General features: G+C 37.4%; 1 protein-coding gene across 1 annotated transcript in view; it reads left to right on the top strand.

Moving 5' to 3' along the window:
* Positions 1-15,682, top strand: part of LRBA (LPS responsive beige-like anchor protein) — a 478,343-nt gene that overhangs the window by 109,535 nt on the left and 353,126 nt on the right. Inside the window, exon 33 of the mRNA XM_075198883.1 lies at positions 3,225-3,286. Within this exon, the coding sequence (XP_075054984.1) occupies positions 3,225-3,286 (62 nt within the window). The remainder of the gene's footprint in view (positions 1-3,224; positions 3,287-15,682) is intronic.

The following is a 15,682-nucleotide window of genomic DNA, read 5'->3' on the forward strand; positions in this document are numbered from 1 at the left end:
TGTGTGTTATATGTTTTATCACAAGGAGAGCTTTTATCCACAATGTCCTATAAAAACAAAACAGAGCTGTATAAGCAAGCTCTACTACTTAATTACATTGAGCAGAAATGCTAAACAATTTAAGTGTATTATGGTAATGTGTTAGAAAACAATGGGGTATATTTTTAAATGTAATTTAGTATTTTTAAGGCATGGTGCCCCAAATAATAGAACTGCATTTAATTAGCTGCTTATAACCAGAATCTGGGGAAAGATATTTTCCTTTAATGTTTCTCTTGGTTACTTTCACATAATTGGTTAAATACACAGAATGAAAACATCTTTTTTCATTCTGGGACCTCTAACGTTTTCAGGGGTACCCCATGTATGTAACTTTTATTAAAGAATTAAGGTAGTAATGTTTGTGTTGGGGGGAAGGGGGTGTAGGACACAGCACTGGGGTTTTGTAGGAGAGCTTTCTAATTTTTCTTGCTCCAGGAGACCCTGAAGTGAACCCAAAGTATGTGCACACTATAACTATAGTTATATAAACTGGTCTATAGGTATCTGTGTAGAAAAGGTGGTGCTGCCCATAACTTTTCATGTACTTTTTAAACATGAAAGCAAGTGTCTGCTGTCAGTGCAACACCACATTTTCTGCACAGTTACCAGGGGAACTGAATCTGAGTCCCAGGCAGGTGATCTCTGAGTGACATCCTTGACAGGTACAGTATAATGAATGCTCTTGGAACTGATGTTAACAAGATAATCTACATATAATCTACATTTATAATTTGCAGTGCAGCAAATTTTAGTTGAGGCTGAACATCCATACAAACCAGACCAAAAGATGCTTATATGACACATGAGTGGCCCCATGTACCTGCCATTTTCAAAAAGGGGTACAATAATAATTTTTCATTAGAAAGATTGTCAGTTTTAAATCTCATTTTCATTATTCGGGACTGAAATGTCCTGCAAGTGAGGTGGGGGGGGTTACTATCTGAAGTGGGTAAAATCGTACTGAATGACACTCTCTGATTCCTTGTGAAACTGATTTTAGTCTGTGAGTCTGTTACTTTCATCCCAGGCATAAATATGATTTTCTAAACTAGGTTGGTTTAGCGCGCTGTCTGAAAACAGTGTTTGTTTGTAGAGTGCTACACAAAACTTTATATGCTGTATATAATGTTACATTTGGTAAAATATTCAGTGTCCAATAATTTTGAGAATTACAGTACAGTGCTAGTAATGTGCTATACTAAGTGGCAGCAGGATCATGCACGTAGCTGTGTTTGCATAACAAGTATAAAATGTGATAGAGGCAGGCCACTTTTTTTTTTAATTAAAGCTAGGACTCCTTTGCCATTTGTCTAGTTTGAATATGTTGGTATGTAGAGGGACAGTTATATTGCATTAATCTTCTACTTTTGTCAACTTGTATACATGGAATGCCATCATCCCCACTACCGCCACCTCCATATCCATGCGTATAAACAATCAGAAATGTCTCATAGGTAACTACTTAAGCTCCTGCTAAGGTTTACTATGGGGCCAAGGGTCAAAGTACTAATAAGAGTGTTCGGGATGTCTGCTGCCACCAAGCAAAATGGAAACTTGATTGATAGCTAGAGGGCTAAAGGAAAGGACTGCAGTGGAGAAAGCAAAGGTCAATGAACCATTTCCCTTCTCTGCATATATAATTATGCTACAAAAGAATACAAACGTATTAAGAATCAGTTTAACGTATGTATTGTACTTCTGTATGATATAGGAAGAATAAACATAAAGGGGCAAAGACTTTTTACAAAATGTTGGTTAAAGTAGCTTTAATGCATCAATAGTTTTAAAGGTAATTATATCCTAGAAAATAAACCATGATGCATCATAAACCAATTTCCACTTTGGTGTTGAAACATAAGGCACTATTAGTAATCATAGCAGCAAGAACAATCAGCCATGCAGCACTTATAAGTGAAAATTCATTCTTAATTATTTGAATTCGGGATAAAGATTTACTTATATGTGCTCTGTGATTGTACATTCATACTTGCATGAAATCTGTTGACAGAAGGCTTTGGATTATCCAGCAGCAACCTAGGTAACTGCATAAGGGCTGTAACCCCGAAGTTAGTGGTTAGGTGAAAGGTGCTTGCCAGAAATTTCCTTCTCTATTTAGCAGTAAACAATATGCTTCAGAACCTCCATATTTTATGTTCATGCATTTGTGATCAGGCCACATTCAGCATCATTACGATTCGTTTGTTAAACTACTTTGTATACCCTGGTAAGTGTCCATTTTTTGTAAAAAAAAAAAATTTAAGGGGTAGGTTATCGTACACAATGCTCTTTTTTTGGTTTTACTAGGAAAATAACTTTATTTTCAATTCATTATATAAAAAATGTTTTTCCAAAATTCTTCCCATAGTCCATTTCACCCAGTTAGTGTAGCCCTAATAAGTGACACCCAAAAACTAAAGGTCTAGTTATCTTTAGTATAGTGCTACCAAATATGTGTACATACAACACTACAACTCCTTTCTACATAAGGAAGGTGTTGTATGACCTAGCCTACAAATAGTTGAAATTAAATTTTTTTTTTTTTTTTAAATCAAACCATCGGTCTTCACATTTGTAAGCATTAATAGGTTCAGTGTAACTTAGATCTAAAAGCAGCTGAGATGTTGACAGATGCAGGCAGCTTTATGAAACTGTGGAAATCCTTCATGTATTCACAGAATTTTCTCTGCACAATTGGAAACAATTTGTCTAACCCACTGAGCTGTACATAACAATAATTTTTAACACTTTGTACAGCAACTCCATGGCCAGAAGAAGTCAGCTGTTGTGAACGAGATAAACATATTCTGAATTTGTGAAATTAGTCATTCCAAACTTGTGTACTTGTGTGTAAATATACCTATGTATATATTTATTTAATAAATGCAAATAATAGCAAAAAAGTGCTGTAATGCAGGTTACAAATAAGAGTAGACTGTTGTGAAACCTGTGATGATCTGCAACTTACAATCATAGTCACACATTATGGAAAGTTTTCAGAATGCATTTTCTATACTTTTCTTTTCCCATCAAATCTGTCGCCTGCATCAAATCTGTCGTTAATGTAGGCGATGTTTCAACTATTGGGTCCACAACAGTCCACCAAATGCTTCCATAGAAATAAATAAATCTTTGTACCAGATTTTACTTCCATTGACTGTCGATTTGTTAATTTCTTTTTTTAGGCCTCGTTTGTATGAAATCTAGTAGCTCGGTTGTGGAGTTGGTCATGCTTCTCTGCTCACAGGTATGTATACGTAAACATTTTCTCTTCTAGTTATGCTCTTGTCTTTTGAAATGGAATAAATTACTAGATAAAGGGTCCAATTATTTTATATTTCCATTTTCTTTTTTCCAGTTGTGCTTTGTCTATTACACTGGTTTGATGCCTGAGAAATTTGTTTACATCAATATGTTAAAAAAAAAATTGGTGGATACATTGTAAAGAACTATTATGTAATAAATATTCTAAGTAATTTTATTTGTGTGTGCTTAGTGTGTGTGATAGTGTTATTTTAACAAGTTGGTTAAGCATATTGATTTGCTTGATTTGCCTGCTTCAGCTTGTTGATATGTAATCGGATATTTGTTAAAATGTCCAATTATTATATGGCACTACAGGGAGCCTTTGTGAATAAACAGTATTAAATAAACATTAATTTCCTGATGACATAGTTAAGAAAGATGTATGTATATGTGTAGAGTCCTGGCCAAACGTTTTGAGAAGGACACAAATATTTTCATAAAGTCTGCTGCCTCAGTTTTTATAATGGCAATTTGCATATACTCCAGAATGTCATGTAGAGTGATCGGATGAATTGCAATTAATTTAAAAGTCCCTCTTTGCCATGACAATGAACTTTATCCCCAAAGCAACATTTTCAGTGCATTTCAGCCCTGCCACAAAAGAACCAGCTGACAGTAGGTCAGTGATTCTCTCAATAACACTGGTGAGAGTGTTGATGAGGACAGGGCTGGAGATCACTCTGTCATGCTGATTGTGTTAGAATCACAGACTGGAAGCTTTAAAAGGAGGGTGGTGCTTGAAATCATTGTTCTTCCTCTATTAACCATGGTTAGCTGCAAGGAAACACGTGCAGTCATCATTGCTTTGCACAAAAAGGGCTTCAAAGGCAAGGATATTGCTGCTACTAAGATTGCACCTAAATCAACCATTTACTGGATCATCAAGAACTTCAAGGAGAGAGGTCCAATAGTTGTGAAGAAAACTTCAGGGCACCCAAGAACCTCCGGCAAGCACCAGGACCGTCTCCTAAAGTTGATTCAGCTGCAAGATTGGGGCACCACCTGTGCAGACCTTGCTCAGGAATGGCAGCAGACAGGTGTGCGTGTGGATGCACGCACAGTGAGGCGAAGACTTTTGGAGGATGGCCTGGTGTCATGAAGGCCAGCAAAGAAGCTACTTTTCTCCAGGAAAAACATTAGGGACAGACTGATATTCTGCAAAAGATACAGGGATTGGACTGCTGATGGTGAATCCCTTTTCAAATTTGGGGCATGTATAAAACCGCTTGTACATAGATGGAAAGGTAAGCGCTACCATCAGTCTTGTGTCATGCCAACAGTAAAGCATACTGAGACTATTCATGTATGGGGTTGCTTCTCAGCCAAGGGAGTGGACTCACTCACAATTTTGCCTAAGATTCAACCATGAATAAAGAATGGTACTTAAACATCCTTCAAGTGCAACTTCCCCCAACCATCCAAGAACAGATTGGTGACGAACAATGCCTTTTCCAGCATGATGGTGCACCTTGCCATAAGGCAAAAGTGATAACCAAGTGGCTCGGGGATCAAAACATCAACATTTTGGGTCCATGGCCAGGAAACTCCCCAGACCTTAATCCCATTGAGAACTTGTGGTCAATCCTCAAGAGGCGGGTGGACAAACAAAAATTCACAAATTCTGACAAACCCCAAGCATTGATTAGGCAAGAATGGGCAGTCATCAGTCAGTATGTGACTCGGAAGTTGAAACAGTCATGGAAATCCCACCTGTTTAGAAAAGTCTACCAGTCCTCCACTTAACCATTTCACCATGTTATTTTACTGGGTGTGGTGGGGTTTTCCGGCTCCAATAACCCCAACACAGTAAACACAGACAAAAAAATAGCGATAAGTAGTGGTATTTGTGGCGCGTTCAATTCCCTACCAGTGTAAAAAAGGAGTTTGCAAAACATGGATGGTAAGAAGTGACGTCATTTCTAATGGACCTAATCCAAACTGCGCTTTTAAAGCGGCAATGGCTGGACCCACAGCATGTATAATGTAATCCAGGCTGTGGGTGTCGGGGTTATTGGAGCCGGTAAAATGACTACCGCCGATTTTACTCACCCTTACATTCTCACCCCCCATGTGTCAACCATCTGTCTGCCCCTTTCCGTTTAGATTGTGAGCTCTGGTGAGTAGGGATCTTTTCTTCACTCCTGTTCTCATTACCTATAACTTTTTTTTGTTCATCAGCTACACTGTGTACCTTCTCCTTGAGCTCTATTGACACCACTTCTCCATTGTCATTGCACATCTTTCTGTGGCTCTAAATCTGCTAGTTGCACTCTCGCTAATGGGCACAGGTTTCAGCCTTGCACACCTGTAGCTGTGTTGAGAGTTGTAGTGTTATTTGTTTGCTGTATTGTACTGTTATACCATGTACAGTCTTGTTGTATTCCCTATGAATGGCTTTGTGTATCTCATGTTGTGCCCTTTAAATATGGGATAATGATAATAATTCTTCAAATAGTTACTGTTTTTTTACATATCTTGACTAATAGTCATCTAGACCTTATTAAGTCCTAAAAATTGATGAACTTAATCTGTGTGGCAAATAATACATAGTAGATTTTACTTTGTAATTATTATTTAACCAAAAATATGCAATCATGAGGAATTTGTGTGTGATGAAGTACCATAGACACCATGACTTAGCTAATTGACCCATGTTTAAGCTTGTTGTTCCTGTTTACATGCATTTACTAGCATTAAAAATACTGGTAAAAGCATGATGGCAGAGGATGAGGATAGAAACTATTGCTTTGAATTACCCAATACCAGCTTGTGCTTGCTGGTGGGATTTTTTTTATTTTATATATATTTTTTTAAGCTCTCTTTCTTCATTGAACCCACCCCATTCTGTCCAACAAGTGCCGGTTACCACTGCATGTCAAACATTATGACGTTTGACTTGCTGTGTCACTGGTGTTTTCTTAACTCTAGTGGGTAACTAGAAACTCAAACAGAAAATGATTACTTTTATCAGTCTTTAAACTTCAGGAGCTTTGGCCCGTTCTTCCTTACAAAGCAGTCTTTCAGTGTTTGAGATTATTTGTCTAAACCCAGCTTTATTAAGGTTGCACCACAGCATCTTAATGGAGTTGAGATCTGCACTTTGACTTGGCCATTTCAGAACCTTGATTCTTGTTCAGCTTTTCTGTAGGCTTGCTGGTGCAAGATCATTGCCCTGCTAGACAGATGGCTTCATATTTTGCTCAAGCGTACTCTGATATAAAGAGGAGTTCATGGTTGGTAATTGGTGTAAAGTTATTTTGGTTATACGCCATGTTGTGATTTTCTCCTAATATGGCTTTGTGCAATAAGGCCAAACCTCTTCACTTTTTTACGGCCTGTCAGAGGATATTATTGCAGAAAACATATGTACCTTTCATATGCAACTTTGTAAACCTATGCCATACAGCAATTTTTTATTTTTTTTTATGGTTTGTGATTTTTCATTCTGGAGAGAAGGGGCTTTCTCCTGGCTACCATTCCATGAAAGCAATAGTTACGTTTTCTTCAGTAGATGAAGTTTAGCAGACCTGTATATCCCAGCAATAGATGCCTCAGCAAATTTCACCCAATGGTCTCCATTTGTATATCTGTCACTTTAGAATGGTGGACTTGAAACGACCTTCCAGACTGATGAGCAGCAAGATCTACATCTCAGAGATTTTATTGCAGGCGGTTTTCTCCATGGCATAGCGCGAACACAAGGCTGAATGCACCAGAGAGAACTGGCAAAGTTCTTCTTTTATATACAGGTGGTAGCAATTCCTGGTGATCAAGTAATGAATTGCTAAAATTACCTTCTTTATTGATATGTGAAAAATTAAGTACACAGCAACTGCTTCCATGTGGCTTTAATTACATGTATGTGTAATGTATTGGGAATATAGTAGTTTGGAGATGAGACTTTCCTGCTTTAAATGGTAGAGAAATGCTTTGCAATAATTCGACAGTGACTTTATATGGAAGCGTCCATGGATATGTAACTGATGAGCACACTGCAATATAATCTAGATGAGACTTAAGGCACATTTCAATGCTGGATTTGCCCTAAGTGGCTTGTCATCTCTGACAGGTCAGATGTTATTGTGGGCCTAATCGCAAAAACATTCTGTCTATTTAGATCAGGTTACCTATTTGCCAAAGGACATTGCAGGATAAACTGTTGTAGGACAGTTGGCTTTTCTAAAGGTCCAGAAATGCCATATTGAACAATTCAAATTGGATATCTGATTTCTAGTGACCTCTCTGCTTTTTAAAGTATTCATGAAGCTGTTTTTTTGTCTTGCTTTTATAAAATGAAGAACTTGATTTGTATACTCTTAGTGACTTTGTTGGTTACAATATATATTGTTAGTGCAATTGTATATGTTAGCTACAATTTATCTACACTTTTTCTGTACTTGTATGCTCTCCCCCTTTACACTACACCAGTGAGGCCTGTCTCATCTTGTTAGATCTACTAGTCCAAATAAACTCTATTTACCCTGCAATTCATCTGCATAGATAGATGCAGCTGCTAATCTTGTCCCTGAAAACAGTATTAAATAAGACCTGCATCTAGGCTGTTTTTTGTTTTGTTTTTTTATTTGCTAGTAGAGCATGTAAGGAGAGAGGCTGGAAATGGATTAAACATTTTGAATCAGTGATGTTCTTTTAAGAACTGGCTATGGCCAATGTTATAAGTAAAGTAAATGCATTATCAGAGTAACTTCTTGGTGCTTAAAAATTAGGGGTACGCACTAAATTTAAAATTTGAATTTTTGGCTGGATACTTTATCTTAACAAAGAGAATCTGTGACTATTATCTTTTATGAAGTGCCACAAAGGTCCGATTCAATTGGCCATGTTATTCGGAAGAATAATGTGGCCTGCGCACTATTACCATTATTTCTGTAATGTTAACGTTGATTTTTGCTCGCAGCCCTGTGAACTGTGATCAAAAGTCAGCCTTAAAACTACCGTAGTAACAGTAATACTCTGTGGAATAATGCGGCCCAATTAAATTACCCCCTACAGGTCCTCAGCGCTGTACATGAAATTTAATGTAGTACACAATACAAAGACAGAAACAATACATTACATAATACATTATTAAACTAAATATAATTATGCAACTAATCCTATGAAGACCAGACATCTACTAATTAACAGATTATACACAGATAACTTTACAGGGCATTGAGTGAGAATGATAGATGTCCAACGTGAAATAGACTTTGGCTCACGAAAACGGTTCTAAGGAAGCAAGCCTAGAGGTACAGAAGGTAATGCAATAATAGGAGAACACAAAGACGTTGCTGTCTTAAATTTAGCTGTGAAAGTCGCGAATATTGTCTATTTGCAAAAATCTCTCCTTAATACATTTACCCCAAGAAAAGAGGAGTCTGCACGTGAAAGCTTATTATGCTAAATGGTAGAGAAAGAAACAAATAGGAAGGCACCAATAGGAGGTGATAGCAGACAAAGTCGTTAAGTCGTTGGTAGGAGGGCTGATGGGCCGATTTTAAAGAAAATAATTTTAAGGTCTAATCGGATAGGGCGTGGGAGGTTATTCAACAGGTGAGGAGCTACCCAGACAAAGTCCTTGAGGTGGGAAGAGGTAATCGGCGTATTAGTGATTCGAAGGTCGTTGGCAGAGTGGTGGGAGCAGGAAGAAGTGTGGGTAGAGATGAGGATGGACATGTAGGGGCTGGCGAGGGAGGGATTGGCAGAGGGTTTGTAGGTGAGGTGTTTAAATTAAATTCTGTATGGCTCGGGGGGCCAATTGGTGACTGGCAGAGGTTGTGTTGTGGAAGAGAAACATAAAGTGGGCACCAGTTAAACTGAAGAGGGGCGCGCAGGAGTTGGGTAGGCCAGAGAGGATGAGGTTACGTTAATCAAGGCGAGGGATTGAATAAGAGTTTTTGTAGCTTCCACAGTGAGAAAGGGATGGCTGTTAGACATTTTCCAGGATTTGGAGAGGAACTGAATGTGAAGTTTGAAGGTGAGGGTGGAGTTGAGTATAGCACCAAGTCTTTGAAATATTGAGTTTCAAAAACACTGGAACATCCAAGATGAGATAGCAGGAGACACAAGAGAGGAGAGAAGGGGAGAGGTCAGTGTAGGAAAGATTGATTTGAGAGTCATCAACCTACAGGTATTACTGAATGCCAAAATGACTGATATGGTCACCAGAGAAGGAGCTTAGAAAGGCAGATAAGTGAAGTTTGGGGGTGGTGGAGTCAGATTTGACGACAGAAAATGAGTGGTTGGTAAAGTAAGAGGAAAATCGGGAGATGACAGGGATTATGGAGGCCTAGTGATTGACCACCTCCTCCTTTGTAAACTCTCCAAATACCAAACTGACTGTTGACTCAAATTTGTACATTTAAAAAATCTGCAATGAGCTAAAACATTCTAATGTGTAATTTAACATTTGTAAGCGACACGCATCTTTAAAGTGTAAGTGAACTCACCTGCATCTTGCTTTACATCCTTAGTATGTAACCAAATGTTGGATCCCCTTGAAAGACCAACTGCAAAATATATCCATATATAATTGTTACATTGTCAGTGTGTATTTGATACTGGACTATTTGCTAATCTCCGTCGTAGCTGGTTTACTAATAATTATTAACAATAGTAATAGAGAAGAGAGTATTCTGCTGGAAAAAAAAAATTGAGGTTCAGGATGCTAAAATTTCTCTGCTCTTTTAAAGGACATTGAAACGTTGGTGAAAAACACAGGTGCAAATATGTTTTCCACACTTTACAGTATATCCATTTTTTAAAATGTAATTTAGAAGTGTAAGGGGCTGAACTCTAAACCTTCTTTGACCTTTTGTGTCTTACGCATTCATTAAATCCTGCTTCTGTGCTTCTAGGTTTCTATTCTGTAATTAAAGTAAAATGGTTTTTATTGAGTTCTAGTATCTCTTAAAGAATAAGGTGTTCTTTCATATTGTCTGCTAGTAAATCCTGTCACCGGATGGTTCAGAATAGCTTTTTTTAATGAGAAGCGTATCAGTCTGTAGGTCAAGGGTTCTGACCCATTGACAAACCTTTGACCTTCATTTGCAGCCTGCATAGCTAGCCTGCCCGATTAATAAGGATAATGCAAAATTAATGTTTCTTTGTATCGATTCATTTTATGTTAGTGCTTATAGCATCAAATTTATTTAGACTGAACTGATGGACATTTCATGAATACAAATGAAGGAATCATAGATGGTGTGAAGAATCAATGGTCCACATTGTCAATAAAGTGCAATAAGAACAATTACTTGAGGAGATTACACCTAATGGATTTTACAATGAAGTATCAAGAAATAGTTGTGCTTCTAGTGAGCTTATTATTGCAAGCACAGGTCACAATGTAGCTCTCACTGGGAATGATGGCATTTGTCTGCCTCAAAGTAACGACTGAATATTGAAACAAAAGGAAAAATATGTAAAGAATCCTGCATGCCATGCTATTTCCTGACACGGCCTGGCTAAGAGTCTAACTTATGTTTTCTGTTGTGTGGCGGGAACATTTCAAACTATAGACATACATTTTTAGTTTATTTTTATTTATTTTTTAAGACTTTCTATTATGTGGTTATAAAATTAGGAACAGTTAACAAAAACGGTGACTAATTTCCCAAATCCTAAAAGCAAAATTAGCGTTAACTGGCCCCATAACACTGTCTGTCTGTACCTGAAAGTGACTTATGAGGAGGTATGAAGCCAGTCACCTCTGTCAATTTGCTGCTATGATTCGGATGATTTTTGGGTTTTGTATTTACATTTAGGATTATTTTAATAGGTTGCAATTGCTGAAAATGTCAAATAAAAGTCAAGCTTAGCTTGCATTTTTACGAGTACAAAAATATCTGTTGGCGATGACTATGTAAACATTCTGTAACAACCTGCAGACCTTTCCACCCCCAGAAATAGATCACATCCTGAAAGACCATGGCAAGCATAGACCTAAGTGATTACTCTGGGACCAGACTGAAGTATAGAGTGAACGGGTGCATTCCTGAAGTCACTTGCTCACCATGAGTGGCAGTTTTTACATGGGTCTGGTCAATACCTATCCGGATAAGGAGTGTGGGTTTTCTTTTGTTTTTTTTCTGACATTCTCGTTTTTATACACTTTGATCTTTATAACAACCATATATGAAAATATGCATTTCCATGTCTAATGCACCCACCTGTTCAAGAAAAGCAGCAGATCATGGTTACTGTATTTTGTATTTTTAGTTCTACATTTTTTTTAATTGGGGCTTTAGTATTTGTGCAGAGTTGATTTGGGAACCACTGTAAAATGCAAGCAATCACATTACTACCTAAATCTTGCTATATGCCAACACATGTTCAGTTGTTTTTTATTGTTCTGCTTTTGTGTTAGAATGATGTGTATATTTTTGGGTCCAAACCTCTTGAAGGTATTCTAAATAAGTCTGAAGCAGAATTTAGAAAGAATAGTCTGTAGGTGCTAATCTTGTAATCCAGTTCCTGTAAGAGAGATATAGATATAGATATAGATATATAGATATAGATATATATATATATATAGATATAGATATATATATATATGCACACACATATACATATATATATATATATATGTGTGTGTGTGTATATATAGATATATATATGTGTGTGTGTATATGTATATAAATGTATGTGTGTATATATATATATATATATATATATATATAATATATAATATATATATATATATATATATATATATAATTATGTATATATATATAATATGTATATATTGTGTGCACTAAAATGTTAAAATGTAAAGCTTTGTGCATGATTTACATAGACATAAAAAAATATATATATTTCTAGAAAAATTTGTACATTTAGTGTCAGTATTTTCTACAAATGAGAATTGGTCAACTCAGAGCACCACGGGTAATTTATTTTCTTACATGTGTAACTTATTCTTATCAAGACACTCCCCTTCCCAACTGTAGCTTGAAGTACTACACATTCTATTCAGACACTCATTCAGGGAGGAGGAGAGTGAGACCTCCAAGGACTACTAAGGAGGGCATCCTGCCATGTGTCAAGAAATTCACTGTACAGCACAGAATCTTTGTCCAAATAGAGATCATAGAAACAGACAATATTTTGGCATTTAATTTTTCTACACACAAGACAGAGAACATTTTTGAGGTTATTGCCCGTTTAACATCCTTATCCCCACTTGTTAGCAGAGTCCATTTTCTTTTCATGCAGGGAGCTAGCCTTGTAGTAATGTTACATCTACTGAAGGTTTTATTGTAGTTGTATTGTTTCTTCTTATGTCACCTGTTTACATGGGTGAACAGGTGTCTACATGGGTTTAGCCAACTTGTGGACAAACGTTAAATATTTGTGAATATCCAATGTACTGGTAGGAACATGGTCACTGTGCTCCTGAGATTTTTCTTGTAACAAAATCTAGAAGCTCAGATCAAGACCTACTCTGAAGACACCTACTGCCATAGGATCTTAGCTATAGGTTGGCTGTCATGCAAAGCTCCTAAGCTAAAGCTGCGGTTTCACATAGATTGGTGCTGGGTTTTTTTAAATGACATTTTTGCAGATGTCCATTGAAAGTAAAGAGTTAAAAAAAAAACTAAGAAAAATGGAATAAAATGATGTTTCTTCTTAGTTAACCGGAGTGTGGGGGGGGTGCACATACTTTTTAATAGGCTTACAGCTTTTTATATTGCCTACAGCACAGAAATGAGTGTCAACTTTTTAAAGCCTATTTTGTCAAGAATGGAATGTGTGAATAACTACACTGCATATAGGCTTTTTCTCTGGCTGCACAAATGTATAAAAAAAATTCCAAAAACTTCATGACTACATTTTAATTGAGATGGTTGGTATTCATATACTTAGAAGTAAGCCAGTGCCATAGCAATTCTGTCCATAGGAGTGAGGCACAGGTTGCAACTTCATATTGAGCCGTCTGCCAATTTGTGACCACAGAAATGCTAGATGTAGTTGCTGACACCTCCTTTGTCACATGCTGGACTCCAGGCAATCAGCCACCCTTCCTTTATTGTTGTCTAGTGGGGGAATGGGGACCGTATAGTCAAGTCCCCCAATGAAATACTCTCTGCACTTCCGTTCCGAACTTCCAGTTTAGAATCTGGAGGTGTGTGGCACATTCAGAACTATGAGCATCTCTATTATCAGAGAGAGAGACAGTTATGAATGGGCCTGAATTGTGCAAATGTCTGGACTGACCTGCTGTTTGCCACACTGCCTAGTGTGGTGAAAGGCTGAGATTTATGTGCATGGGGAGGATCAATGCTAGAGATCACTGGACACATTCAACAGATCTGCACTATTAGATTTTGAGCATAGTAAACTACTTTTGGTCTTGCTATCGAAACACCCAGTCTATTTAGTCTATCTCTCCACACCGTGGAGCCTTTGTTTTTTTTTTTTTTTCTTCAAAAATTTTTTATTGAGGTAAAAAGAAAATATGTCAAGTACAATTAAATGCATTATAAAGTACAAGTATGTATTCACAATTTTTTTTTTTTTTTTTAACATTCCAATGTGCAATCACAATTACATGTCATTCCATTCCAAAAATCCCCCTTTCCACAGGACTTAACTGTCATTAGATATAGATATATTGATTGGGGGGTCTGCAGAGACCATTCTCAACTCATACCATTGAGTGTTGTGGAAACTATTCCAGAGTTGTGTTCGTATAGCGTGAGGTAAAAGGTCTATAAAACTCTCCCATGTGTTAAAAAATTGTTTTACTCTAGACTCTTTTTGCAAGGAAGTCTCTATCCAATCCATTCTAAATATATGATAGAGTTTTTCTCTAAAAAGAGAGAACACAGGAGGAGAATTCTGGGCCCAGACCTGCAGTATGCTTTTTCTAGCCGCAGCTGAAATTGCTAATAATAAAATTTTGCATCCCCTGCTAACTTTGCAGCTACTTGGAAGTATTCCAAATATCGCCCATTCCGGAGATAGGGGTGCATAGTTCACCAAATGTGTATTAGAGAACCTCCAAATCTGAGTCCAGAATCTTTTAATTGGGGGACATTCCCAGAAGCAATGTGTCAGATCCGCTCTTGGAGATCCACATTTCGGACAACAATGAGATTCCGATAGTCCTATCTGAAACCTACGAGATGGAGATAGATACGCTCTATGAAAAATGTTAAGAAACATTTCTGTATAGGTCATGGCCGGTAAAATTTTAATGGAGTTGGCAAGTGCTTTAAGGAGAACTTCTGGAGTCAGATGAGGGAACCGTTCCTGCCATAACGAAAGACCAGTTTTAGAGTGATTATAATCAAATTGATCCCGTATCAAGGAGTAGTGTTGCGATATGGCCTGATGAGTTAAGGGAGGCTTTGAAAGCATAACATCCAAGGGGTTATCCCAATCCGAGGGAGGAATTTTCCGCAAAACTGTACTAATGTAATGTTGGCATTGGAATACAGCTAGATGGTAGGGAGCCAGCTGCGGATAAGTTGAGCTAATTTGGGCATAAGTCATTGGTTTACGTGTGTTTATATTGATTAATTGTCTTATTTTAGTAATTCCCAACTTTGCCCAATCAGTAAATGGGAAGGAGGCTGAGCCATTCTGAAAATTCGGGTTCTTTAACAGGGGGAGATGCACCGAAGTATAGGGACTTAAGTGATTTATATGACAGAGTTTGTGCCAGAGTTTGCGTGTGGTATATAAGAGTGGATTATGTATAGTCTGAGTTGGTAATTCTTGTTCATGTAAATGGATAAAGGCCAATAAGTTAAGATTAGGTATAAAACTCTGGTCCAGTGTAGTGTTAGTATAGATGTCTGTCTTATGCAACCAGTCTCTAAGGTGCCGTAATTGAGCCGCTTGATTATATCTGGTGATATTTGGCAGATTCAGCCCCCCTTTATCTTTGGACTGCTGTAACTTGATCAGCCCAATACGCGGTTTTTTGGAGTTCCAAATGAAACGTCTAAAGTCTGCATCCAATCTAATTGCATCTGATCTTGTCAATAGTAGTGGTAAGACTTGTAGAGGATACAACAATTTAGGAAATATGATCATTTTAATTATATTTATCCTACCTCCATAAGAGAGGCGTAAGTGTTTCCAGTTATTCATCTCATGTTCCACCGCACTTATCGCTTTAGAGATGTTGAGGTCATATAAAGAGTGGATATTTTTTGGTAGTCGGATGCCCAGGTATGACATGGTCGATCCTGCCCAAGTAATAGGAATATCCCTTGCCCAGGCTGGGGTTATGACATCTTTACCTAGGTACATAGCGGTGGACTTCTCAAAGTTGACAGAGAAGCCTGAGACAGATCCAAACTCAACCACTCTATTCATCAGA

The sequence above is a fragment of the Mixophyes fleayi genome, chromosome 1 (genome assembly GCF_038048845.1).
Source record: "Mixophyes fleayi isolate aMixFle1 chromosome 1, aMixFle1.hap1, whole genome shotgun sequence".
NCBI classification, from domain to species: domain Eukaryota; kingdom Metazoa; phylum Chordata; class Amphibia; order Anura; family Limnodynastidae; genus Mixophyes; species Mixophyes fleayi.